General features: G+C 41.9%; 1 protein-coding gene across 50 annotated transcripts in view; it reads right to left on the reverse strand.

Annotated features, from left to right (window-relative positions):
- Positions 1-15,250, reverse strand: part of LOC139370769 (calpastatin-like) — a 68,095-nt gene that overhangs the window by 21,020 nt on the left and 31,825 nt on the right. For 8 of the 50 annotated variants that reach the window (XM_071110513.1, XM_071110505.1, XM_071110517.1 and 5 more), the window contains exon 1: positions 11,421-11,605. The exons of 38 other annotated variants lie outside the window; for them this stretch is intronic. In XM_071110513.1, coding sequence (XP_070966614.1) covers positions 11,421-11,423 — 3 coding nt within the window. In that variant the 5' untranslated portion in view covers positions 11,424-11,605. Of the gene's footprint in view, positions 1-7,977; positions 8,126-11,420; positions 11,611-15,250 lie in introns of those variants that run through there. 4 more of the 50 variants (XM_071110520.1, XM_071110477.1, XM_071110485.1 and 1 more) reach the window with 3 other exon arrangements.

The following is a 15,250-nucleotide window of genomic DNA, read 5'->3' on the forward strand; positions in this document are numbered from 1 at the left end:
CTCGCTTCGAGGCATGCAACACGGAAGCAGGTATGAGAGCACCAGCAGTTCCGGGCGACTGTGTGATCACGCCCTCCGGCCCAGACGTATTACCAGGACGTGTACTCAAAGCATGCGCAGACCAGCTGGCAAGTATCTTCACTGACATTTTCAACCTCTCCCTGTCTGAGTCTGTAATACCTACATGTTTCAAGCAGACCACCATAGTCCCTGTGCCCAAGAAAGCGAAGGTAATCTGCCTAAATGATTACCGCCCCGTAGCACTCACGTCGGTAACAATTAAGTGCTTTGAAAGGTTGGTCATGGCTCAAATAAACACCATCATGCCGGAAACCCTAGCCCCACTCCAATTCGCATACCGCCCCAACAGATCCACAGATGACGCAATCTCAATCGCACTCCACACTGTCCTTTCCCACCTGGACAAAAGAAACAACTATGTGAGAATGCTGTTCATTGACTACAGCTCAGCCCCCTCCTGTACTCCCTGTTCACCCACCACTGCGTGGCCAAGCACGACTCCAACACCATCATGTAGTTTTCTGACGACACAACAGATCACTGACAACGATGAGACAGCCTATAGTGAGTGTGGTGCCAGGACAACAACCTCTCCCTCAATGTGAGCAAGACAAAGGAGCTGATCATGGAATATAGGAAAATGAAGGCCGAACAGGCCCCCATTAACATTGATGGAGCTGAAGTCGAACAGGTCGAGAGTTCTCATTTCCTTGGTGTCCACATCACCAACGAACTATCATGATCCAAACACACCAAGACAGTTGTGAAGAGGGCACGATAACACCTTCTCCCCCTCAGGAGACTGAAAAGATTTGGCATGGGTCCTCAAAAAGTTCTACAGCTGTATTATCGAGAGCATTCTGACCAGTTGCATCACCGCCTGGTATGGCAACTCCTTGGTATCTGATCGTCCGTAAGGCGCTACAGAGGGTAGTGCGTATGGCCTAGTACATCACTGGCAACAGCATACAAGCTAATAGCCATGCCAAACTTACCACGGTCTGCCTTAGCTCTTAATTCAGTGTCAAAAAGTACACACCAGACATCAACTCAGAGACATGTTTGTCAAGTCAAGTGAAAAATCAGTTGGATCAGTTAGTCTGCATTCACTACACAAGGGTAATGATGAACAGAATTGTAGCACATTTGGCTAATGTGTACCAATGGGATTTCTCCCTTGGTGTGCTAACTGCTAGCTAGGCCAGACAAGAATAATGTTAACCAGGCATATGAGGACCTCAGGAATGGGAAACATTTACCACCTAGCTGATGTCAGACCAGTGTGCGATAACTGTTGGCCTTTGACATCTCATTCACATTCCGTAGTCGGTGACCTCACGGCAGCAGATTGAAGATGACTGACCTTCTTCAGCATGGTTACTTACTTCAGCTGAACACACGGATTCGCTATAGCTCTTCCAGCCATACCGTTCCACACTCCAGCTATATACAGCCTATGACTAAGGATGGGAATTGTCAGGGACCTCTCGATACGATATTATCACGATACTTTGCTGCCGATACAATATGTATTGCAATTCTCACAATTATATATGTATTATGATTCGATACTGTGACCTTATTGCGAATTAATGTTCCAAACATTTCTCACCATATATCTGCTGCAGAGGAACAAGAGAGAGCCATGAGAAAACAAGTTTTGATCAGTCATGGAAATAAAAGTGCTGAAAATAAACTGGCACCCTATTTAAAAAGAAGATGGAGAACAAGCTATATAAACAGTGCTTTGGAAAGTTCAGACCCCTTCACTTTTCCACATTTTGGTACATTACAGCCTTATTCTAAAAGTACATATATATATATTTTTTATCCCACATCAAATCTAAACACAATAACCCATAATGACAAAGCGTTAACAGATTTTTAGAAATGTTTGCAAATTAATAAAATTAAAAAAATACAAATCAGAAATACTTTATTTACATAAGAATTCAGACCCTTTGCTATGAGACTCAAAATTGAGCTCAGGTGCATCCTGTTTCCATTGATCATCCTTGACATGTTTCTACAACTTGATTGGAGTCCACCTGTGGTAAATTCAATTGATTGGACATGATTTGGAAAGGCACACACTTGCCTATGTAAGGCCCCACAGTTGACAGTGCATGTCAGAGCAAAAACCAAGCCATGGGGGTCGAAGGAATTGTCCGATGAGCTCCGAGACAGGATTGTGTCGAGGCACAGATCTGGGGAAGGGTACCAAAAAAATTCTGCAGCATTAAAGGTCCGCAAGAACACATTGGCCTACATCATTCTTAAATGGAAGAAGAATGGGACCACCAAGACTCTTCCTATAACTGGCTGCCCAGTCAGGGTCAGGGAGGTCAGGGAGGTGACCAAGAACCCAAATGGTCACTCTGACAGAGCTCCAAAGTTCCTCTGTGGTGATGGGAGAACCTTCCAGAAGGATAACCATTTCTGCAGCAGTCCACCAATCAGGCCTTTATGGTAGAGTGGCCAGACAGAAGCCACTCCTTAGTGGCGTTTGCCAAAAGGCACCTAAAGGACTTTCAGAAACAAAATTCTGGTCTGATGAAACCAAGATTGAACTCTTTGGCCTGAATTCCAAGCGTCACGTCTGGAGGAAACCTGGCACCATCCCTACGGTGATGCATGGTGGTGGCAGCCTCATCCTATGGGGATGTTTTTCAGCGGCAGGGACTGGGAGACTAGTCAGGATCGAAGCAAAGATGAACGAAGCAAAGTACAGAGAGATCCTTGATGAATACCTGCTCCAGAGCACTCAGGACCTCAGACTGGGGCAAAGGTTCACCTTCCAACAGGACAATGACCCTAAGGACACAGCCTTAGATTTTGTTTTGTCATTATGGGGTATTGTGTGTAGATTGATGAGGGAAAAAACAATTTAATCAATTGTTAGAATAAGGCTGTAACGGACATGGGCTGTGAATACTTTCTGAATGCACTGTCTACACTGGAATTTTGGTGCAGGTACAGCCAACTAGCGCAAATATATTATTGCAATATTGTCAAAACTATACCAAATATTGTCAAAAATAATATCCTGATATGTAACTGTATCAATGTTCTCCCCCCCCATCACTACCTATGTCCCCCTATTCTCAAATCCGGCCTCAAGGTCCACAGCATTCTTCCTCTCCAATAATGGACTGATTTACATTTGGGACACCAGGTGAGTGACATTAAATTAGTGACATTAAGCCCATACTAGTGTACACAAAAGTATGCTAAATGGATTTGTATCTGCTTGAGTGGCACACCATTAAAACCACCAGTCACAACAACAAGGCTCTCTCTCAGGGAAATCCCTGAGTAGGTGTCTACGCATGCAGACATACGTAGACAGGTTAGACTATTTCACCTAGCTCCCAGAACCACCCAGATACCCTTTAATACAGGCAGATAGATAAACAGTCAGCCCTACTGCATACAGTCCATTAAGAATTACACAAAGCACTGGCAGGGTAGAGAATAGAGGGCGGGTACCAGGCAGCATAACAACAAGTCTTAATGTCAACAGTGACTGTACAGCAGAAGCCAGTCAACCACACAAATGCATCTCTCAGGGGCCAACCTAAACAGTGTTATAGACTGTAATCAGTCCCTTTTCCTGCTGATTGTGATACAAGACTGGGTGTAACTTATTGGAGTAGGCCTACTTCATAAGTCTAACCGGGAATTATGTTCTGCTATTATTATTATTGAATAATAGCAAAACACAATTATTGCCAATCTGTTAGTAGTTAATGTATAGACTAGCTAGGCCAAACATTGCTTCTATAACTAAATTGTGGCAAAGCTACTGTACTACTGCTTATCAGAAAGTATCAAAACACAAATATTGATTAGCTGAGAGCTAACCAAACACTATTCCAGCAAAAACAAAGAGTAACAAAAACACTATCATCCTTATCAGACAGTTCCAAAACACTATTACTGATTAGAAGTCCAACCAAGCACTACTACTTCTCACGAGACAGTATAGCCCAAAACTGTATCACTGAGGTAAAAACGTAGTTGATTTTGGCTCACAAGAGTCTGACCTAGCGCTCCTCCAGCTCACCTGAGTCTAGCCCAGAGTCTCAGTGTTTGTCTACCTACCTGCGTCCAACGTCGTTTCAACATTCCTCATGCATTCCACAGGGAACAGGTCTGTGGGGGATTAACCAAACCCAAAATGCTAGCCATGACAGCCCCTTGTTTACAGTCAATAAACGGTTCTTATACATGTTCAGAACATGACAGATACATAATGTTCTCTCAAAAACTTTTCAACCGTCTCAAACTGGATGTTATTTTGTCCGGGGTCAATATGAGATAAGACATTATAAATATTCACGACAAGTCTTACAATGGGGCGGCAGGTAGCCTAGTGGTTAGAACGTTGGACCAGTAATCGAAAGGTTGCTAGATCGAATCCCCGAGCTGACAAGGTAAAAAAAAAAAAACATCTCGTTCTGCCCATGAACAAGGCAGTTAACCCAATGTTCCTAATCCGTTATTGCAAATAAGAATTTGTTCTAAACTGACTTGCCTAGTTAAATAAAACTTCTTTTTTTTTAAATGACAATGCATTATAACCCGCATCATAATGAAGAGTGCTCATGTGTTATAATGATTTCTTCTCCATTTCTCATACAGTTGTACTGGGCTGTGATTGACATGATAACGGGAAAGGGGGACGGGGCGGGAGTTGTCAGGCTTCTTTTTTATGAGGAAGGAAATAATGAGATGGTATTATTGTCCAAGGTATTATTGTCCAAGGTATTATTGTCATTGAAAATGTTATTTGCAAAGAGGATAAACATTGTAGGTACACACACAATGGGAGCTACTGGCAGCCGTTACCAAAACGGGACATTGGGCCGGAATAGAATGTCTGTTTTAAAGGACATTTGCCCTGAAACCAGTTGAAACGATCTACGCACACACACAAAGTCAGAGTCCTATAACCACACCCGAGAAGGGTGTGTATCAATTGGTGGCACAGAAACATTACTCACAGCACCATTTAAATGGTGCATACAGGGGCAGCCAGCGTGGCACAGGAGCCAATTTTATTGATTTTACCTTTATTTAACTAGGCAAGTCAGTTAAGAACAAATTCTTATTTTCAATGACGGCCTAGGAACAGTGGGTTAACTGCCTGTTCAGGGACAGAACGACAGATTTGTACCTTGTCAGCTCGGGGGTTTGAAATTGCAATCTTCCGGTTACTAGTCCAACGCTCTAACCACTAGGCTACCCTGCCACCCCAATGCTGCCATGGTTAATAATATATTCATATGTCAGTCTGTGTAACCAGGAGGGAGTAGGGTTGTTCCTCCTAGGGGTTTAATAGGAGTGCTTCTTCAACAATAGGGTTAAAGATAATCTTTACTTTACTGAGCTGGGCTATGAAAAGTGTTGACTTATACTGGGCCCCACCCCACAGACAGACATGTGAAAAGGGCTGGGTATAGCAACACGGCTAGCTGCTATAGTGATGACAAAGCATTTGGCTAACCCGGGGACAAAGTATTTCATTACTTTGGAATTGACTCCAACCCTGATAGCAACAGAAAGCTAGATGCTACAGTGATACCAAATGAGTAAGCTAACCAGTGTAGGCTGCAAAGTATGTCATACTGACTTAAATAGGGACAATTCTGCCTAGTAGTGTCATGTACTGGTTCAGCTGGTGTTATAGCTATGCTAATGGACATTTACATCCAAAAGGACCCATGAGCACCAACATGTGAAGTTCAAAGGAGCATGTCAAATTGGGTGTCAATGAAAGCTAAGAGTCTATATTTTTGCGAAATTAAGACATTTACACATTCTATACATATTTCCCATCCTACAAATTAGGAATAAGCAAAGGCTTTGATTTCTGGTCAAACAGATGGAAAATGGGTCTTAGACAACATCTACCAGAAAAAAAGTCAAAAGGTATTAGAAATCAATCAAAACACAATCATGTTGAAGTAAAGACGCCTACCCAACTAATATCAACACTTACAGTCGAAGTCGGAAGTTTAAATACACTTAGGTTGGAGTCATTAAAACTTGTTTCTCAACCATTCCACAAATTTCTTGTTAACAAACTATAGTTTTGGCAAGTCGGTTAGGACATCTACTTTGTGTATGACAAGTAATTGTTCCAATAATTGTTTACAGGCAGATTATTTCACTGTATCACAATTCCAGTGGGTCAGAAGTTTACATACACTAAGTTGACTGTGCCTTTAAACAGCTTGGACAATACCAGGACATTATGTCATGGCTTTAGAAGCTTCTGAAAAATGATGTCAATTGGAGGTGTATCTGTGGATGTATTTCAAGGCCTACCTTCAAACTCAGTGCCTCTTTGCTTGACATCATGGGAAAATCAAAAGAAATCAGCCAAGACCTCAATTTTTTTTGTAGACCTCCACAAGTCTGGTTCATCCTAGGGAGACATTTCTAAATGCCTGAAGGTACCACGTTCATATGTACAAACAATAGTACGCAAGTATAAACACCATGGGACCACGCAGCCGTCATACCGCTCAGGAAGGAGCCGCGTTCTGTCTCCTAGAGATGAGCATACTTTGGTGCGAAAAGCGCAAATCAATCCCAGAACAACAGCAAAGGACCTTGTGAAGATTCTGGAGAAAACATAGATACTTTTGTACCTGTCCACAGTAAAACAAGTCCAATATCGACATAACCTGAAAGGCCGCTCAGCAAGGAAGAAGCCACTGCTACAAAACTGCCATAAAAAAGCCAGACTACGGTTTGCAACTGCACATGGGGACAAATATCGTAATTTTTTGAGAAATATCCTCTGGTCTGATGAAATAAAAGTAGAACTGTTTGCATGAGGGTGGCAGCATCATGTTGTGGGGGTGCAGGAGGGGCTGGTGCACTTCAAAATAGATGGCATCATGAGGTAGGGAAATTATGTGGATATATTGAAGAAACATCTTAAGACTTCGGTCAGGAAGTTAAAGCTTGGTCGCAAATGGGTCTTCTAAACGGACAATGACCACAAGCATGCTTCCGAAGTTGTGGCAAAATGGTTTAAGGACAACAAAGTCAAGGTATTGGAGTGGCCATCAAAGCCCTGACCTCAATCCCATAGAAAATTTGTGGGCAGAACTGAAAAAGCATGTGCGAGCAAGCGGGTCTACAAACCTGACTCAGTTACACCAGCTCTGTCTGGAGGAATGGGCCAAAATTCACCCAATTTATTGTGGGGAAGGCAATGCTACCAAATACTAATTGAGTGTATGTAAACTTCTGACCCACTGGGAATGTGATGAAAGAAATAAAAGCTGAAATTAATCATTATCTCTACTATTATTCTGACATTTCACATTGTTAAAATAAATGTGGTGATCCTAACTGACCTAAACCAGGGAATGATTACTAGGATTAAATGTCAGGAATTGTGAAAAACTGAGTTTAAATGTATTTGGCTAAGGTGCATGTAAACTTCTTTAACGGTACGGTCTTTGTAAGAAGAAATGAACACATCACCCTTTAAACAATTAACTCTTTATTCTGCCTATAGACAAATAAAACATTTAGAAAAATGACTGCATGACTGACTAGGCCTGGTTTCTGTCTCTACTGTATGAAATCAAGGGGAGAAAAACATTACAATTAAAAAGTCTGCTCTATTTTAAATAAACAGGGTACATACTTGTATAGGCAATATTAATGTAACCACCGAATAGGGCTGCAAATCGTTGGCTATGAATACTCCCACTGCTTTCGTTATTTCTTTATGTTTTTCTGAATGTGTTGTTAATTGTTGTTGGAAGGAAGCAGCGAGGGATTGCTGTGTTTTCGCTAACGAGTGGACTCTCCTCGTTTCAGCTCCACCTGCAAGACATACGGCTTTGTGATGGTGACGTAAATGACACATGGTTAGAAGTGTTTCCACTTGAGTAGCCGACAGTGGAAAAGCAATGCTTGCAGACTTACTTTGTTTGTTTACGGTCTTCTTACCCTCGTCATCGTATTGAACGCTCCATCCAAAACGTTCCCACACAGCGGATTTGAAAGACGGCGGTACCTCTTCAAATGTGCTTCTCTCTGCCTCGCTAGCGCTCGCCATAGTCACGTTGAAGCTGAGAGAATATTTGTTTTTAGTTTCCGTTCTCTACATGGGGCCCCTTTAGGGGGGTTTCCTACTGAGATGTCATTGCAAGTCTTCCATTGGTTGTTTAAGGGGGAGGGGGTTGCGGTCACTGCGGTTGCCACATTTTGAGACATTGCTGTGGAGTAAAGTGTGTCACTCCTCAGGAGCCCCCTAACGGCCTGGGGCCCCAAGCAGTTGCCTGCCTTGCCTGTTCACAGGCTGTGCTTCTGGTTCTATGGATCTGAATGTACAACGTGAGTATAGTCTGCAGCGCAAAAAGCTATTTTTGGAAATTATAGAAAAATGACTGGCAGACTGTGTATTGAACCGAACCGAACGGTTCGACAACATACTGTGTACCGTTGCATCCCTAGTATGTATCCCTAGTATGCAGTAATCTCTACATGAACCAGAGTAATACTGTTAGCACTGAGGTGGTGTGCCCCAGTAGGAAGTCCACCATGTGCAGCTCACCCTCCACTATTAAAAATGACCTGAGCATGTCTACCTCTGCTAAGCTTCCCAGTAAAGCAAGAAAAACAATCAACCAACCCAAAAGTATTACAAATAGCCCACATTAACATATGTAGCTTAAGAAACAAGGTTCATGAAATCAATAATTTCCTAGTAATAAATTACATTAATATTCTGACAATCTCTGAAACTCACTTAGATAATACCTTTGACGATACAGTGGTAGCAATACATGGGTTATAACATCTACAGAAAAGACAGAAATGCCAAAAGGTGTGGCTGTCTATATTCAGGACCACATTCCTGTAAACCTTAGAGAGGATCTCATGTTAACTACTGTTGAAGTAATATGGCTACAGGTTCATCTGCCTCACCTAAAGGCCATTCTGGTGGGAAGATGCTATAAACCACCAAGTGTTAACAGTCAGTATTTGGATAACGTGTGAAATGCTTGATAATGTATGTGATATCAATAGAGAGGTATACTTTCTGGGGGATTTAAATATTGACTGGCTTTCATCAGGCTGACAACTCAAGAGAAAGCTTCAAACTGTAACTAGTGCCTGCAGCCTGGTTCAGGTTATCAGTCAACCTACCAGGGTAGTTACAAACAGTACAGGAATGAAATCAACATGTATTAATCACATCTTTACTAATGCTGCATCAATGTGTTTGAAAGCAGTATCCACATCCATCGGCTGTAGTGATCCCAATATAGTAGCCATATCAGTTCCAAAGGCTGAGCCTAATATTGTGTATAAGAGGTCATACAATACGTTTTGTAGTGATTCCTATGTTATTGATGTGAAGAATATTTGTGGGTTCGTGGCGTGTGATGACAAGCAACCAGACGCTGTACTTGACACATTTATGAAATTGCTTATTCCAGTTACTATTAAGCATGCACCCATTAAGAAAATGACTGTACAACTGTTAAATCCCTGTGGATTGATGAGGTATTAAACATTTGTATGGTTGAGATGGATGAGGCAAAAGAGATGGAAAATAGGTCTGGCTGGACAACTGATTGGATAAAAGAAGAAGAAACTACACTATGAAACAAAGATAAATGACAAAGAATGATAGTAAAGCTTTGGAGCCCATTCAATGAAATTTGGGGGAAAAAGGCATTCATTGAATCAGATGGCTCATTCATCACAAAACCCACTGATATTGCCTACTACTTAATTAATGGGAGGACCATCCTCCTCAGTGAATTTCATAAAAAAGGTACAACTATACTAAATATGTTCACATGTCACCAAATAATTGATTAAAACCCAGTAATTGCAATGAAGGTCTACAGTAGCCTCAACAGCACTCTGTAGGGTAGCACTATGGTGTAGCCGGAGGACCGCTAGTTTCCATCCTCCTCTGGGTACATTGACTTCAATACAAAACCTGGGAGGCTCATGGTTCTCACCCCCTTCCATAGACTTACACAGTAATTATGACAACTTCTGGAAGTTGTGCTCCAACCTATCAGAGCTCTTGCAGCATGAACTGATGTCCACTGAATCAAAGGATCAGAGAATTAATCATACTGAAGGGCTACAGCTAGCTAGCACTGCAGTGCATAAAATGTGGTGAGTAGTTGACTCAAAAATAAAGACAATAGTTGAATAGTTAACAAATTCATTTCTTCAAAAATGAAGGAAAAGCAAGAGAGAAAGACAGAGAGGTAGCTATATATATCTATTTTTTTTAAACGTTCAATTACTTAACTAGCCATTGCAGCTAGCTATTTTAGTCTACTCAAACAGAGAGGGATGATACGTTACCTAGCTTCCTATGGCTATCCGACACTGGAACTCTTCCAAGTCAAGGTAAGCTTTCGGTTTTATAAATGTATTGCCACTGGGCCGGCGGTGTAACTGCTAAACTGCTTGCTAACTGTACACTGTTCTGCGTGATTGTAGTCGGTTTACTAACATGTTAGTTCTAGCAGCTATGTTGACTTGATGTTACTTAATTTGGTGACAACAATGTAGGCTGTGTTTAGCGGTTAGCAGTTATGATATGAGATTTGTCTTGGAAAGGTTTTTCTGATTGGTCACTGTGGGGACATTTTGTTGGTCCCCACAGGGTCAAATGCTATTTCTAGGGGGTTGAGGTTAGAATTAGTGTTAGGGTTAGGTTTAGGGTCAGGAGATAGGAGATTTTGGGTTAAGGTACAGGATAGGGGTTAGGGAAAATAGGATTTTGAATGGGACTGAATTGTGTGTCCCCACAGTTAGCTGTACAAGACTGGGTGTGGGTGTGTTTGTGTATTAAAGTAGGCTCTCTCTTATCCTCAAATGATGTGGAGAATGTTTTGAGTCTAACTGTCTCATTGTGAACCTAATATAATCTCAACAGATCACTATATTTACACCGCCAGCAGCACTCTGATGACATCACAGAGTTCCCTTCCTAGACCCTTGCCAAGTAACATCTTACAGTACGGAACAAGTCTGCCTGAGTTCAACTGAATGACGAAGCAATTTGCCTCCAAGCGATGCATATAAGTATCTGTATTTTCCCCCTCGGTCACATACAGCAGTTTTGAGCTCTTTGCCAAGTTTCCTAGTTAACATGTTAAGAACATGTAAACATCAGAAGCCCCATGGCTTCATCTGACTGACTTAAGTAACGTCTTTGGTGGATATGTCTGCTCATAACAGATAAAACATGACGTCACTCACCACAACAGCGTCTGTCAACTGCCACCTCAGCGATATGACAAAACCATCAAACTAAATCTATAGGGCTGGCACCAAAAGAGGAAACCACAAATCACACACACATAGAAAAGCTTTGTTTAGGTACATACCATAGATTTGAGTGTATCCTATATTTATCTGGATAGTCCCCGACTCTGTCCTGATGCTAAATTACCTTATATTCCCTATGGATGAAGCATATACGTCCCACAAAACACACATGCATACACTTTCACACACTCACATCAACAGACTAGAGATAAAAACATCTGCTCCTCCCAATGGGACAAGTCTGACAGGACAGTACTGCTCAAGCCCCTCCCCTTTTCAAAAAAGGAAGTGGAGAAGCCTGGATCCGATTGGTTGAAAGGGGACACTGTGCCCGCCTCCTTCACAAGACTAGCCAGGAAAAACAAACAAGACCAGTCAGTTCCACCGAGGGACTTTGATTAAAATAAACCGCGGTTCACCGGTCTATGGCCCGTGGCGTGACGGAAAAAAACGGTGAGGGAGGAGCGGCCTTCTAAAATCGAACAGTAATCTGCGCCGCTCTGCCATGTTGTCAATAAGGCAGCATGGTACATCGTTCAGAAACATACAACATCACGTTTCCATAAAATATATGTTGGAATTTTCAAACTTGTTCTCATTGGGAAGGCAGATAAAGTATTTTTATCAAGAGCAATCACTTTTGAATTTGAAAACAGAATCCTACGCATTACTCCACGTGCTTAACCTACGGCACTTTTGTTTTGAGCTGACTTCGCCGCCAGCCAGAGCGGGGCACCTGGATCACGCCTGGGAGGCACCCTGGTTCCAAAACGAATGCAATCACTTTTCACCTGGTGCAAATTCCTCCCACCGGGGCAACACGGGCCAGATAATCAAATCCCCTAGATGTGTGAGGGAAGGTTTGGGCTGGGTCTTGTGACGGTATGTGTTTGTGCATATGTGGCAGTAGTATAATACAGATACAACAGCCTACATGTAGAAATTAGTAATGATTACAAAGCAGTGAATGTACTGTATGTGTTGTAATGTGAGCTGACCAAGTCCTAAGCATAGTGAAGTGCTGGTCATCGGCATATATTTAATAGTGATAGAGATGGGTGGAGCTGAAGCAGGCTGGGCAGAGGTGGTTTTGCTGCACGGACTGTCTGTCTGGCAGCAGTAGGGTGCGTCTGATACACTCACTGCTTAGGAATCTGAACAGCAGAGCCCCTCAAAAACAGAGAGGCAGAGAAAAGGGGTGAGGGGGAGAGAGAGAGAAGGACAGAACAAAGAGAGAGAGAGAGTTACAGTTGAAGTCGGAAGTTTACATACACTTAGCTTGGAGTCATTAAAACTTGTTTTTCAACTACTCCACAAATGTCTTGTTAATTAACAAACTATAGTTTTGGCAAGTCGGTTAGGACATCTACTTTGTGCATGACACAGGTCATTTTTCCATCAATTGTTTACAGAGAGATTATTTCACTTATAATTCACTTTATCACAATGCCAGTGGGTCAGAAGTTTACATACACTAAGTTGACTGTGCCTTTAAACAGCTTGGAAAATTCCAGAAAATGATGCCATGGCTTTAGAAGCTTCTGATTAGGCTAATTGACATCATTTGAGCCAATTAGAGGTGTACCTGTGGATGTATTTCAAGGCCTACCTTAAAACAGTGCCTTTTTGCTTGACATCATGGGAAAATCTAAAGAAATCAGCCAAGACCTCAGAAAAAAAATTGTCTGGTTCATCCTTGGGAGCAATTTCCAAATGCCTGAAGGTACAACGTTCATCTGTACAAACAATAGTACGCAAGTATAAACACCATGGGACCATGCAGCCATCATACTGCTCTGGAAGAAGACATGTTTTGTCTCCGGAAGATGAACGTACTTTGGTGCGAAAAGTGCAAATCAATCCCAGAACAACAGCAAAGGACCTTGTGAAGGTCCTGGAGGAAACAGGTACAAAAGTATCTATATCCACAGTAAAATGAGTCCTATTTCGACATAACCTGAACGGCCGCTCAGCAAGGAAGAAGCCACTGCTCCAAAACCGCCATTAAAAAGCCAGACTACAGTTTGCAACTGCACATGGGGACAGAGATCGTACTTTTTGGAGAAATGTTCTCTGGTCTGATGAAAGAAAAATGGAACTGTTTGGCCATAATGACCATCGTTATGTTTGGTAGAAAAAGGGTAAGGCTTGCTAGGCCAAAGAATACCATCCCAACCATGAAGCATGGGGGTGGCAGCATCATGTTTTGGGGGTGCTTTGCTGCAGGAGGGGCTGGTGCACTTCACAAAATAGATGGCATCATGAGGTAGGAAAATGATGTGGATATATTGAAGCAACATCTCAAGCTTGGTCGCAAATGGGTCTTCCAAATGGACAATGACCCCAAGCATACTTCCAAAGTTGTGGCAAAATGGCTTAAGGACAACAAAGTCAAGGTATTGGAGTGGCCACCACAAAGCCCTGACCTCAATCATATAGAACATTTGTGGGCAGAACTGAAAATGTGTGTGCGAGCAAGGAGGCCTACAAACCTGACTGAATTACACCAACTCTGTCAGGAGGAATGGGCCAAAATTCACCCAAATTATTGTGGGATGCATGTGGAAGGCTACCCAAAACGTTTGATCAAATTTATACAATTTAAAGGCAATGCTACCAAATACTAACTGAGTGTATGTAAACTTCTGACCCACTGGGAATGCGATGAAAGAAATAAAAGCTGAAATAAATAACTCCCTCTACTATTATTCTGACATTTCACATTCTTAAAATACAGTGGTGATCCTAACTGACCTAAGACAGGGAATTTTTACTAGGATTAAATGTCAGGAATTGTGAATAACTGAGTTTAAATGTATTTGGCTAAGGTGTATGTAAACTTCTGACTTCAACTGTATATAAAGACAGACAAATGGTAAAAAGAACGAGAAAGAGGGGAAAAGGGGAGGGAGTGAAAGCAAGAGAGAGAGGGAGAGTGTCACATGGAGCCTCTAGCTCAAACCGCACCCTTTTACAGAGAGGAGCAAGGGAGGGGGGAGAGGGCGAGCAATGATTATATGCTAAGAATGAAAAGAGAGGGAGGATGAGGAAAGAACAAGGACAGGAGCGAAGATGAGAGAGAAGAAATTAGAGATAATAATGGAGGAAAAAATATGTGGACCCAAACACAAGCATGGACGTGCTTCTTCCCTTACCCAAAACAGTCTTCAAAGACCTTGTTGTAGCTACTATGAAAACACAAAGGAAAATGTTGCGACAGGATATTAGCCAAGCCTTATGTAAGATTGTGGAAAAACATGGCTACGTGCTTGTGTTTAAACTACGATGTCATATGAGCTTGGATTCAATTGATTTACCAATGGTTCAATACTTCCATGTCACAAAACTCAATAGATATTAGAAGTAATCTTCTAAGATGCAGAACCATTAAGTAAACAGAAGGGCCTGTCTAGCAGGCTGGCTCCCACTAGTGTCCAGAGACAGTATGACACTTACTGTAAACTACAGATGTGAGTGTTTGAAAGTGAACAAATTCTATTTCATTCTAAGGGGGAATCCCAAACTCTGTACCATCGTAGTGTGACACTTCAATGTTCCTTTCCATTCAATGTACTTGTTACTTTGTATCTGTAAAGAATCAATGTATTCTGTGTGACAGTTTGTTTAACTGACAACGATCAAATCTACAGTACAATACATGGAATGTCCTCAGTCAACTTTTGTTGACAACGACACATGGAAGATTATGTATAACTTGTCTTGGGTGGTCATGTTGCCCTGGGAGGTTTTTAGTTGTTTTATGTAATAATGTCACGCAATTTTGATATATCCATGCAGTGTATTGTTTGTGTCGTGTAAAAAGTGGAAAACTATACTTTGTTATGATTGATAATAACGCATGTAAATGTTAAATGCATTTCATTTGTTT

This window comes from Oncorhynchus clarkii, chromosome 17, assembly GCF_045791955.1.
Source record: "Oncorhynchus clarkii lewisi isolate Uvic-CL-2024 chromosome 17, UVic_Ocla_1.0, whole genome shotgun sequence".
Classification (NCBI taxonomy): domain Eukaryota; kingdom Metazoa; phylum Chordata; class Actinopteri; order Salmoniformes; family Salmonidae; genus Oncorhynchus; species Oncorhynchus clarkii.